Source organism: Apodemus sylvaticus, chromosome 1 (assembly GCF_947179515.1).
Source record: "Apodemus sylvaticus chromosome 1, mApoSyl1.1, whole genome shotgun sequence".
In the NCBI taxonomy this organism is placed as follows: Eukaryota; Metazoa; Chordata; class Mammalia; order Rodentia; family Muridae; genus Apodemus; species Apodemus sylvaticus.
Genome location: NC_067472.1, coordinates 86396746 through 86409906, shown reverse-complemented (window position 1 = coordinate 86409906; position 13161 = coordinate 86396746). Strand labels below are relative to the sequence as shown.

General features: G+C 46.4%; 1 protein-coding gene across 1 annotated transcript in view; it reads right to left on the bottom strand.

Annotated features, from left to right (window-relative positions):
* Pdilt (protein disulfide isomerase like, testis expressed) overlaps nt 1-7572 on the bottom strand; it is a 33039-nt gene extending 25467 nt beyond the window's left edge. Inside the window, exons 1-2 of the mRNA XM_052175109.1 lie at nt 7380-7572; nt 1495-1701 (exon numbers count right to left, since the gene is read on the bottom strand). Coding sequence (XP_052031069.1) covers nt 1495-1701; nt 7380-7572 — 400 coding nt within the window. The remainder of the gene's footprint in view (nt 1-1494; nt 1702-7379) is intronic.
* Between the last annotated feature and the right edge of the window lie 5589 nt (nt 7573-13161).

The window sequence follows — 13161 nt, the reverse complement described above, 5'->3', positions numbered from 1 at the left end:
TGTCAGGTTTGTTCAAACCCCCTACTTGCTCTCCACCTCCTGACGTGGGCTGGCCTTTGTTTGGCTCATTTAGTTCCTGGGCTTTTCTTGTGCTTGCTGCTTAGAAGGCGACCTCAGAGGTGTCGAACCCTGTAAAAGGCAGTGCCTGTTTTCTGATTCTGCCACTCAACACAAATACCTTGGTACCATTCTATTGGCGTGGTAGAAGATGGGCTCAGGTCTTTTGTTACACTTATTTATGAATTAATTATTCAAGGGCGTGTGCCACAGCTTGCTTGTGGAGGTCAGAGAACAGCTTCCAGGCATAGGCTGCCCTCTTCCACCCTGTGGTGGCAGGGATTGAACTTGGGGTTTAGTCTTGGCTGCAAATGCCTTCACCCACTGAGCTATCTCAGCGCCCTCCTGCTGGGCTCGTTCAAGCTTTCCTAGTTTTGTAGCATCCATCCTTTCTTCCACCCAGCAGAGAGTCCACCCATCCACCTGCTGCCCCAGTCTCTGCATATCTGTTTACACATCCCATATCTATTTACCCTTAAAAATTAGGATGAGCTGTGTCACATGCTAAGGTACATAATTCTCCAGACATCTTCATCATCATGGTAAGGTGTCAGTAAGTGGGTTTGTGAATAGACTTGTCAGCAAATAAAGCAATGAATGACAGTGTGAGAGAAAGTACTAGGTAGACACCCCACCTTCACCTTTGTACCAGTAACCACAGTCTCTCTTGTTTGTTTATGTGCATGTATGTGCATGCTTGTGTGTGTATGTGTGTGTGTGTATGCATGTGTGTGTGTGTGTGTGTGTGTGCACACGCGCACGTGCACGCATGCATTTAAGGCTCAGAGATCAATCATATTCTGTGGTCACCCCTTTTTTTCAAAGGGGGCCTCTCCACTTCCCCAGTTCTGAGATTACAAGAAGGCATCACCGACCCTGCACTTTTTTCACTCAAGTCCTGGGAATCAAACCTGGGTCCTTGGCAAACACTTCACTATCAAGGCTGTATCCCCAGGCCCTGGCCCCTCCTCTTTGGGCCAGCAGTCTTTCCTTGTGAAAATCTTCTACAGTAGAAGAGAAGAATTGGAAAGAAGCTCTGGCCTGCAGTCTAAAACTCATGTTCCCTTCCCTGGCTGAGAACTTGTGGCGGGAGCTGCTGAATGCTCACCGAGTCCCAGTTTCCTTCTAGACACAGAGCTGAGCCGTGTTTCTAGGCCCTCTCGCACTTGACTGGGATCATGGATCAGAATTCCGGTCAACAGATTGCAAATTTGAGTAATTTTGCCACTCTCCAGCCATGCCCAACACCTATGGTGAGTTCCTGCATCTGGATTCCAAGGAAAGGGGAGATGGCTCCAGGGCTCAGATCGAGATGGAGACACAAATGGAGAGAGCCTGGGTCACCAAGGCGCGTGGACCAGAGTGTCCCACATCCAACCCTGAACTGCCAATGGCTTCCCGCGAGCAGGGAATCACTCGAACCCCAGTCACCGTTACCTTTGCAGCTGATGGGCTCTAACCTGTTGCCCTCAAAAAACAGCTTCAACTCCGGGGCGTGGGTGATGTCAAACTCCTGCTTAAGCTCCGTCTCCACGGTGATGTCCACTTTGCCAAAGCCCAAACCATTCTTGCCCTTCCCAAAGATCTCTGTGGCTTTGCCCAGCTCCTTGGCCAGCTTCCTGGACTGTTTTAAGGATGGATTGTCTGAAAGAAGCAATATAAAGATAGATTAGGCATCTCTCTCCTCTTCTCTTTCTCGTCCTGTTTGTCCTGAGAGCCCCTGACTTTTCCTGTGCTCACAGCTAAGGAGTAGGTTTCACAAATGTGACAGGCAGAGAAACAAATGCATCATAAAATAGGATAGTCGAAGATATTATCAGAATCAATGAAATTAATTTAAGTCAGGGTGCGTAGTATTTTATAAGGGTTGTACAGGTACTAAGGCTATTGCGCCTCTCAACAATCTTATAAAGTAGATGCTGCTATATTATTATTATCATTATCATTATCATTATTATTATTATTATCAACCCATTTTTAGGTGAGGAAACAGAAGTATATCAAAATCATAGTTGTCCAAGGCTCCAATACCAGGGCATACTCAAGCTGTCTGCAGAACTCCTGTATTTTTAAACTTTCACTAGGCATGTAAAAACACTTAGAGTATTTCCTATCACATAATAAAAACATAATGCATTTTAATTATTACTGTTATTAAAATGGTGTAAATTTTTCTTTGGTCAGAAATTAAGGGCTAGTGATATAGCTCATTTGCGCCATCTGGTGGAATGCCTTGGAACTAAGGAATGATTGTGCCTCTCCTGTGGGAACTCAGGTGTATGTGTGAGGAGCAGGGTACACTGGATGCTCACTCCCCAAGGTGATCCATCACCTTGCCAAGGGGTAGCCAAAGGGCCCTGGTACTCCGTTAAAGTTTCTGATATTCTGGAAGCCTTGGTTGTTCACACAGCTGGGCAGCGAGGTGAGGTGGGGCTCCTTACTAAAACCAGCCTCGGAACTGGCCTTGGTCATGGCAACGGGCTGTCCTCGCTGGAGTCGAAGGAGATGAAATGGTAAACCTCCTGATGACATCAGCAGACTGCAGGTCCCTACTGTCACATGGCAGAGACATGTGCTGAGCCAGGACTGGGGAAACAGCTTCCTTTTCAAGCCAGAATGTTCTCTTTTCCATCTGGCACACTTGAAGAGAGTGCAGGTCACCTCCCGTGTGTGGCCAAGGCCACGTCTGACAGATATACGTTTCATAAAGCAAAGCCTGGGAGGCTGGGACTTATGTCAGCGGGCACTGGCCTGGTTGCCAGTCACCTGGTTGCACTAGGTCCTGGATGTGAAAGATCATTCTCATTAAACTCCCCACACATGCATGGGGAGCAGAGCCTTTGTGCCTCCCACACAGATCGGTGCTTCTCCTACCAGCTTCATCATCACGGCTCTGGCCTCTGCAGCTCGCTCAGCTCAATGGCCTCTCTCAGCTTCCCTGAGGACTTCTTCATGCTGGACTCAAGCTCACCGAGTTTATCAGTACATACGATCAGGCAGGAGAAACTTTGGGGTGACTGCCAAATGGTGGAGCATTTAGAGATTCCTCATGCCGGGCAGTGGTGGCGCACGCCTGTAATCCCAGCACTCTGGGAAGCAGAGGCAGGCGGATTTCTGAGTTCGAGGCCAGCCTGGTCTACAGAGTGAGTTCCAGAACAGCCAGGGCTATAGAGAAACCCTGTCTCAAAAAAAAATCCAAAAAACCAGAGAGAGAAAGAGAGAGGAGAGAGGGGAGAGAGAGAGAGAGAGGGAGAGAGAGAGAGAGAGAGAGAGAGAGAGAGAGAGAGAGAGAGAGAGAGAGAGAGAGAGAGAGAGATTCCTCGCACGGCCAGGTGGGGTGTCTGAGGTGGTGGCAAAGGAGTCCCTGCTGCCCCTGGCATAGGCCTCTCAGACTGCCTTCCCGCCCACCCCTTCTTTTCTCCACAGTACTTTTACCCACACGATACACTACAGGCTTCTGGAGTGTTTGTCTCTCCTCTCCCGTCTGTGAGTTCCAGGAAGACAATGCTGCTCGGCAGTCATTCCGAGGTACTGAGAATGCATCCGGAGCATCCGGAGCATCCAAGCATCCAGTAATCCCTTGTGAACAGAGCTCACCTTCTGACAATCAGCGCAGCGGCATAGGACAGACTGAGCAGCTGCTTGGGTGCAAGACTGGGCTTTACATTGAGACTAGTCAGCTGTGTGATTCTAACCTTTTTCAAGCTTGCTTCATGGGTAAGATGGGGACCACAGGACTGAGCACAGTATTGCAATGCAGGTGTTTGATAAATGTCCATTGAAAATCATCACCGCCATAGTTAAGACCAGGACAGCTATCACCAGCAACAACTTTTTATCACCACAATCATTGTCACCATCAGCATCTCCATCTCTACCACTACCACCACCATCATCCACACCACCATCTACGTCATTATCATGTCTGTCGTCAACACCATCATCATCATCTCCTACATCTTAATCTCTACCATCATTATCATCGCCTCCATAAACATCACTGTTAAAAGAATTATAAGTTGTAGCTAGCTTTTATAAAAGACCCACAATCCAGGTATTTTATTTACAAGCTGTAAGCCTATAATGGAGAGAGGCTTACACCCCAGCCATATGTCCCCTATTACTTGCTGTTCCTCCTGGTCCATCTCCTCTTTTTTTTTTTTTTTAAGATTTATTTATTGTTATATGTGAGTACTCTAGCTGTCTTCAGACACACACAGAAGAGGGCATCAGATCTCATTACGGATGGTTGTGAGCCACCATGTGGTTGCTGGGATTTGAACTCAGGACCTTTGGAAGAGCAGTCGGTGCTCTTAACCACTGAGCCATCTCTCCAGCCCCAGGTCCATCTCCTCTCATGACAGGTTTCTCCTCTTCTGTCACCTTTTTCTTTCTCTACCGCAACCCCCCAGCCAGGTAACTGGAAACCCACCTCCCTCTATCTACTGCTCAGTTACAGGCTTTAGCCTTTGATTGACCACTTAACTTGGAGAGCAAGGTTACATAGTGAAAGTGACCATCTGCTCAACGGTGGCAGCCAGATCTTGGGGGCCAGAATTTAGCATTTGAATACACAGCAGAGCCAGGCCAACCCCAACACATCACTCTCTTTATAATAAACTCTATTCTGTATTAGTTACTCTTTTTTTTTTTTTGCTATACTAAAACACTCTAACCAAAAGCAACTTGGGGGGAAAAATAGGATTTCTTTGCCTTTGGTTCCATCACTACATAATCTATAATACATCATTACATAATCCATAATCCATCACTATGTAATCCATAATCCATCACTACATACTCATAATCCATCACTACATACTCATAATCCATCATTACATACTCATAATCTATCACTACATAATCTATAATCCATCACTACATAATCCATAATCCATCACTACATACTCATAATCCATCACTACATAATCCATAATCCATCACTACATAATCCATAATCCATCACTATGTAATCCATAATCCATCACTACATACTCATAATCCATCACTACATAATCCATAATCCATCACTACATACTCATAATCCATCACTACATACTCATAATCCATCACTACATAATCCATAATCCATCACTACATAATCCATAATCCATCACTACATACTCATAATCCATCACTACATACTCATAATCCATCACTACATACTCATAATCCATCACTACATACTCATAATCCATCACTACATAATCCATAATCCATCACTACATAATCCATAATCCATCACTACATACTCATAATCCATCACTACATACCCATAATCCATCACTACATACTCATAATCCATCACTACATACCCATAATCCATCACTACATACTCATGATCCATCACTACATACTCATAATCCATCACTACATACTCATAATCCATCACTACATAATCCATAATCCATCACTACATAATCCATAATCCATCACTACATAATCCATAATCCATCACTACATACTCATAATCCATCACTACATACTCATGATCCATCACTGAGGGAAGTCAGAGCAGAGATTCAAAAGGAACCAAATCACAGACTACGGAGAAATGCCGCTCACAAGCTTGCCAGGGACCATCTGCCCAAGGGAATGTGATACATTCCACAGTCTTTTCACCCTGCTGTGTCAGTTAATAATTAATACAATACCGCATAGGCACGCCCACAGACCAGCATGAGCTAATCAGTTTCCCAACTGAGACGTCTTCTCTCAGATAACTCTATGCTATGTCAAGCTGGCAATCAAGGCTAACCTGGCCAGTTGTCACCAACGCCATTATTATATTTATCCATCTCCATCTCTCTATTATTACCTCCGTCATCACTGAGTATCACCGAGTATCACCATTATCCCAATCTCAATAACCATCTTCACGATCACCATCAGGATCTCCTGTAACCTCAAGACACATTCTTGCCACCTTTGCCTTGGGGACAAGTGGTAAATAACCCTAATTCAACAACTTCTAGATCTTTGATCACTTTCCACCAAAAAGTGGACTTTCCCTCTTTCTTTTACTCAATTCAAGTGAATTGTCACAGATAAAATGAGATCCCAAGAAAATAGCATTCATTCATTCATTCACTTGACACGCGTGAAGACCTCCCATGTTCCAATAGTGCCAGATCTAAAGATATACATGGGTAAGGTTTGTTTCCCTACCCCATAGTACATGCAATTGTAGAAGTGCTTTTGATAAGATGTGGCAACTGGCACCAGAAGGAAGGCTGGGAAAGAGTCCTCCCCAGGCTAAAAGGGAATGAACAAAAGCTTCCTCATAAGAAACTTACCAAGTGCAGGACAAACAGACCAGAGACTCAGCCAGAACAGTCCAGTCTGACAACTAGTGCTGCATTCTAGGAACCGGTTCCTCTGGGTACTTTGCAGAGAACACAGGCCAGGCACATGGAATCAGTCCATAGGGGAGCCTACTTCAGGTCTCAGGCAGGGAATGGGAAGAAAGAAGCCTGCAGTGACAGGCAGTGTGGAGAGAACTGCGAACCACAGAGTTTTGGGTGCAGAAACAATAGAGTATAGAGATAAATTCTATATGAGGTTATGGCAAATTTGGGGATGACCCTGAGGTTTCTGACTTTGGTATTGAATGTGTGGGGGTGTCATTGGTGCACACAGCTTAGGAGAAACAGGTGGTCAGAACCAAATCCAAAATACTCAAGTTTGTTTTAGACACAGGCAGCGTGAGGCCTGAGAAGGAAGGCTTCCGGCAAGCCTCGGCCTTGAGTTCTGGAATCTTCAGAATGGTGAGAGACTGGCCAAGGATTTGAGAGCCGCTGAGATCCCCCAAACTCTCCAGTATAAAAAAGCCCAATTACCTTTGAGGAAAACCTTTATAAGCCTTCCCCAAAATGAATTTCCCAAATGTCACTTTAGAAGTCCTGCCAATTTTCAAAAACTCATTTTGAATTCAATTGTGTATTGACAGAATCAGCGATGGGAACTTAATGACTTTAATTGGGTGTCACTTTTATATGAGAATAATCTCTGCTTGTGTAAAGGTAAGTGTTCACATACTTTGAGGTGTTCATATTGGTTGCTGTTGGAGTGATTTTAAAAATGTAGGAGCAGGAGTTGAGGATTATGTATCTCAGAAGTAGAGGGTTCAAGAAAAAAGACGTTAGCCTTTCCCTGTGATAGAACAGCTATTAGTGAGTAGAATTTTGCATTCTTACAAGGTCAGACCTGAGTGCCTGCAGTACTTTTGTGGGTTTTATGAATTTGATAGTATATGGAAGCCCTCTGGTTCCCCAAACTAATGAGACGGACATCACCCTTCATTGCCAGAGTCAGATACTCACGGAAAATCACCATTAGGAAGCGGGTCTCATTCAGCGTCTGCGTTAAGCCTGCAGGAGTCAGTACCATTAAGTTGTGGTCCTCCAGGATGTGCAAAGGCTGGGAAACGTTGATGCCCGTGTCTACCGCTGGTGAGCCAAGGACCTCTGAGAGGCAAGTAGCCACCAGCAGCAATGGTGGCCAGAGCAGTTCCATGGATGGCCTGCAGGGGGAAGCAGAGGAAACATAGCTCTTCTCAAACCTACACTGATGGGGGAACAGGAGCATACAGGGCTCGCTGCACTCCAGTAATGCACAAAGCTTGGCAGCAGCTCTGCAGCAAAAGACTAGCTTGCCTGAGCAACCTCAACCCCTGGGCACTGACTATATAAGGGAATCTAGAACAAATCTCATTCATCGAGGCTTGGAATCAAACATAGACCTTTGGAGCTACTTGGAGAGAAGTTTGCAGAATAAGTGCTACCACAGAACCCAAATGTGAGCCTCTGACTGGTCTCCTCCCACTGTCCGGTCACCAATACTAACGCTGCTTCCTGTCCTTCTGACTCTGCCCAGACCACCCTTGAACCATACATTTTGTAATTTTCCTTTCTCGGTTTGCTACGTTTGATAAAAACCAAACAAGCAAGAAAGCAAACAAACAAAAAACTCTTTATAAGCATGAACTGCATGAACCACAGGTCAGCGTCTGTTTTTGGATGTTTCAAGATTACCTTTGTCAACACAATAACTCAGTTCATCTAAATCTCTTCATTTTAGCCCCAGACTCTTAGACAAGGGCAAAAAGCAGCCATGTCTTCACCAATATCACAAGAACAGCCTCTAGGCTACATACTCACATTCTCCCCCTCTGAAACCTCTTGAGCTAGGTCCCGCAGTTCAAACTGCCCTCCCAACTACTGGTCCCACTAGGAAAGCTCATGAAGCCCCACTTAAAGCATTCCAATGTTTCCCTAATCTAAATTCCTAAAATCCATGTGCCTCTGGACAGAAGCATGGTCAAGCCTATCACAGCAATACCCCAGTGCCTGGTACCAACTTCTGTCCTAGTTAGGGTTTTATTGCTGTGAAGAGACACCATGACCCTGGTGACCAAGCATTCAAATCTATGAGCCTATGGGGCCCATTCTTATTCAAACCACCACACTCAACCTCACCCTTCACCAAACCCATGGGGCCAGAAAGCTGTGTGACTGGAGCAGCTAGCCCAGAGCAAGACTGATGTCAAGACATGTCCAAACTCTGAAAATCTCGTCCTGTAGAGACTGATAGAAGTAGGACTGGTCCCTCCTTGCTCTGGGCCTGAATGTGCCAGCACACATTGCCTGTATGGCCTTCACCTCTGCCACCCCTGAGGTAGTCATGTAGCCTGGTGGCCAAATCACAGCTTTAACATCCTCACTCCCTGTAAGGACGTGTCCAGCAAACATCTGGAATTCCTCTTCATGCAAATGAAGCATCCCCAGCACCTCAGCCCAAGTCAATAACGGACACTTGCCCCCAAACCCCTACCCACACCCCAAGGTTTATATAGTCCTTGTTACCCGCAACAAAGGAGATCAGTTTCACGGAAAACCTCTCAGAGGAGACTGTTTGTCCCCAGCACTCAAGTTGGCCAAGTTCTTGTGAACCAACCCTGACCTGTGTGCAATAGTGCCTAGATCCCTGAGGGTAGAAGCAGACCCTAGCACATGCCAACTTTGCTTTCTCTCTCATTCATTCATTCATTCATTCATTCATTCACTGTCTTAGTTAGGGTTTCCATTCCTATGAATAGACACAACGACCACAGCAGGTTTTATAAAAGTCAACATTGAACTGGGGCTACCTTCACACTTTCTCCAGCAAAGCCACAACTACTTCAACAAGGCCACACCCCCTGAGTAGTGCCACTCCTTATGATCCTATGGGGGCCATTGCTATTCAAACTAGCACATTCACTCCCTACGTATTTCTGAGGTCTTAACCCATGCTGCCTTCCCTTCTAGGCACAGAAGACACAGAAGCGAAGGAAACAGACTAGAGTCTACGTTTTGCTGGGAACCAAGTAGATAAGACAAAAGGAAGATGCTGATAAGAGCTGAGGACTAGAGCGGGGAGGAAAGACTGGAGGATGATGGAAGGAGGGAACAGCCCGGCATTTAAAGCAGGCTGATGGTAGAAAGCTTTGTTCGGGAACCCGTGACTGAAGCAAACCAATAAACGCACTGTTTGCCTTCTCCAGGAGTGGAGAGGCTGTAACGCCTCCTCCCAGCCATCACCCACTGCCCTTCTTGCTCTTTCTACTGAGGGTCCCGAAGTCTAGGCTTGCCTCAGTGTCATCCCTGGAGAGCCTCGAGCTCTGCAGCCACGCTCGCACTGTGCACTCCGCTGTTCTCCGCTCATGCCTTGCCCAGTGTGTCCCCTCGGTGTGGACCCCATTCTTTATGAGCCTGCCTGCTCCCGTGGCCAGGGGACCCCTCTCACTTGGACAGTGCTCAATCCTAAGTTCAAGCTCAGATTCAATGTCAGTCCCCACTTCAGGGGACAGTGACTACTCCTTGGTAGGAATAGCTGATGCGGAAAGGGTGTTCCCAAGCCTTTTAGTGAGATTTTCTCCACCAGGATTCCACCAAGACCTCCATCTCCCTAGCACCATTGGCTCTTATCCAGACCATGTGAGGATCCATGGTCTTCTATTCCTTATATTCCTCAGTCCTCTCTCTCTCTCTCTCTCTCTCTCTCTCTCTCTCTCACACACACACACACACACACACACACACAGAGAGAGAGAGAGAGAGAGAGAGAGAGAGCAGTTAGAGACCACCATTTTTTAACATGAAGTAGACCAAGTTGCTCCTCTTTCTGGAAGGGTTCCCGTGATCTGCCAGCAGGAATCACCCAAGAACTTTGTATTAGTCTTTCAGGTCCAATGTCTCTAGACGTTGTCCTGAATGCCCTGTGACCTTGGCCCCTCCCCCACTCCACCCCAGGACTTTGCCTCTGCCAATGACTTGTTTATCTGACCTCCTGGTCATCCAGAGCTGAGCGCCGAAGCCCCTGCTGAGAGTATGCACCATGTAGGAGAAGTCACCCCAGCTTAGATACCAGCTACCAAATGGGGGCTTCTCAAGCCACCCAGCCTCATTCGCCTCCTTCTGTAGCTCCCTGGCCTCCAAAGCACCAGTGTTTATTTCATATTCCAGTTTGTTTTTGCTAAGCTGGTTAGATATTCATGATCTTTCCACCTTAACCTCCCAATCACAGAGATTACAGATAATGTACCATCACCACCATGACATCTGGATCCTTAAATCTAAGCAAATAGCATTGTTCATAGCTGCTTCCCCACCTCCTAGAACCACATCTGGCCTGGTTTTGATGCTCGGTGAATAGTGAGTGAATGGATGGCCTCGTTTAATTCTTACTACAAGCCCCGTGGCCTATTTTAGTGGGTCAATTACAACTACACAGTAAAGTTTTTACAAGAGTTTTTGCTTTGTTTGTTTTCAAATACTGATGCTTGAGTCCAAACACAAACAGATATGGGGTAGAATTATTCTGATCCTATAAAGTCATTGTACTGACTATAATGTGTTGCCATCTTTAATATATAATATACCCAACAGAAACAAGGTCGCAGGGCAGTCCTGTCAATCGGAGAGCGGTCTTATTTGGCGAGCTCCTACCTGCAAGGAGCTGGATTACTTCCAGGGCTGCTGGGCCACATCAAGCTGGGCGGTCAGCCCTGTGGCGGTCAGTCAGAGAGGGCGCAGCAGTCTGAGGAGGCTTTACGTTTCCTCTTGTGATGAGAGCAGGACCTGTCTCCTAATAAGCGATCCCAAGAAATCCGGGAACAGAAATGACGTTCCTGCTTGAGCACATTGGAGGTCACAGCTGCCTCTGAAATTATGTTCTGAGTTCTGGGGTTCTAGAGGGCCTGGTGAGGGAGCTTGAGAAGAATGGGCCATTGTTGAGTAAGAGGGGCCCAGCCTAGCAGCCCTGCTCTAAGCATGTACCCATGGACACCAAGCACCAGAGTTTCTGTGGGGCTGGAAGCCTGACCCTGACTGACTGTAGGAAGCTGGCTGACTGTGGACTGGTGTTCGAATCTTATCACTGTCCTAACCCGTGTGACCTTAAACATGTTGTTTCCTCTTTCTGAGGCTTGATTTCCTCTACTGTTCAATGAGGTGGCATTCACGGGTATACAAAGGGTTAAACAAACTGACAGGTGCAAAGTGAGCAGCTGAGTGTACTGAAGGCAGCTCCACCATTGACTGCCTCTTAGCCTTCCATTCTTCCCCTCCCCTCCTCTCCCTCTACCTCCCTCCTCTTCCCTTCCCTTCCCTTCCCTCCCCTCCCCTCCCCTCCCCTTCCTTTCCCTTCCTGAGTGCTGGGGATCAAACCCCTGGCTGCACACACACTTAGCAACACTCTGCCACTTCTCTACATGGAGCCACACTCCAGGCTTTCTGAGTTCTTTTCCTTGACTGACTTCCAGCCACATCAACCTCTTCTCTCTTCCTCAAATACTATGCCCACCTTCTTACCTCAGGGCCTTTGAGTTGCAGTCTCCTTGGTCAGGAGGCCCTTTACCCAGCAATACTCAAGACTTCTCTTGGCTTCTTTAAACCAAGGGACATGTCACTTTCCCAGCTAGCCCTTTCCCAGTCACTTTGTATCAAATGCTAACAGCCTCGCCCATCTTGGGCCTTAATTGGCCCCTGAATTACGCGTCCTTTCCTTTACCTAGTATATACGAGGCACCCAGGAAACATTTTTAAAATAAAGGCTGTTTAGCTGGGCGCTGGTGGTGCATGCCTTTGATCCCAGCACTTGGGAGGCAAAGACTGGCAGATTTCTGAGTTCGAGGCCAGCCTGGTCTACAGAGTGAGTTCCAGGACAGCCAGGGCTACACAGAGAAACCCTGTCTCGAAAAAAAAAAAAATAAATAAAGGCTGTTTGTATGATTGTTATGATTGAAGAAAGGCTGTGTGTCATTGTTATGGCCAGAGTTTTCACCCTTCAGCTCCCTACTGCCCCAGCTCTCATCAAATACTGACAGACATAGGAATAATGAAATTCTATCACCTGAAGATGGCTCATTTGCCCATATATCCGAGTGTGTAGAACATATCTCTAGAAAATGCTGCAAATTCAGGTATGAGTTTATAGTCCAGGGCCCAGTAAAGACACTGTGGCCAAGGTAGTCAGGGAGAAAAAAAAAGCTGCTCATGTGGACATGGGCAAGGTTAACCTGACTAGAAGATCAGAGGAGGAACATAGCGCGTGGATGTAACACAGCCTGTGTGATAAACCCCCATCTACCTCTAGTGTTAGGAAAAATGCTCTGAGGTCCAGTGCTGGGTGGGGATTGGGGTCTTTGCCAGGTTAGATTTTATCCAAAATTAATTAATTAATTAAAATAAAATGCATTTAAAAATCAAAACACAGAAATCACTTTGAACCTATTACACACCATTTGGCAATGAAAAAAAATACTAAATGAATCTTTGCTTTTGCACGGATATGGGAGTGCAGAGGATCCCAAATCTACATCCACATATCCGAGGGTGCCTGTGTGAGGGGAGGCACAATGTGGTGAATTAACAAAAATTACGCAGCGTTAGAAAGTGGTCTGTGCTAGAGAGGGAGGGATGGTGGAGTCAGAGTAGATGAGGCAAAAGATGGATGATGCAGACAGTTCCGGTCTGAGGGACGGCCTTGAGGCTTTTCTAAGTGAGACCTTGAAAGTAGGGAACCCTGTAGAAGGAGCAGCTGGGCTGGAAGACACAGGCATGT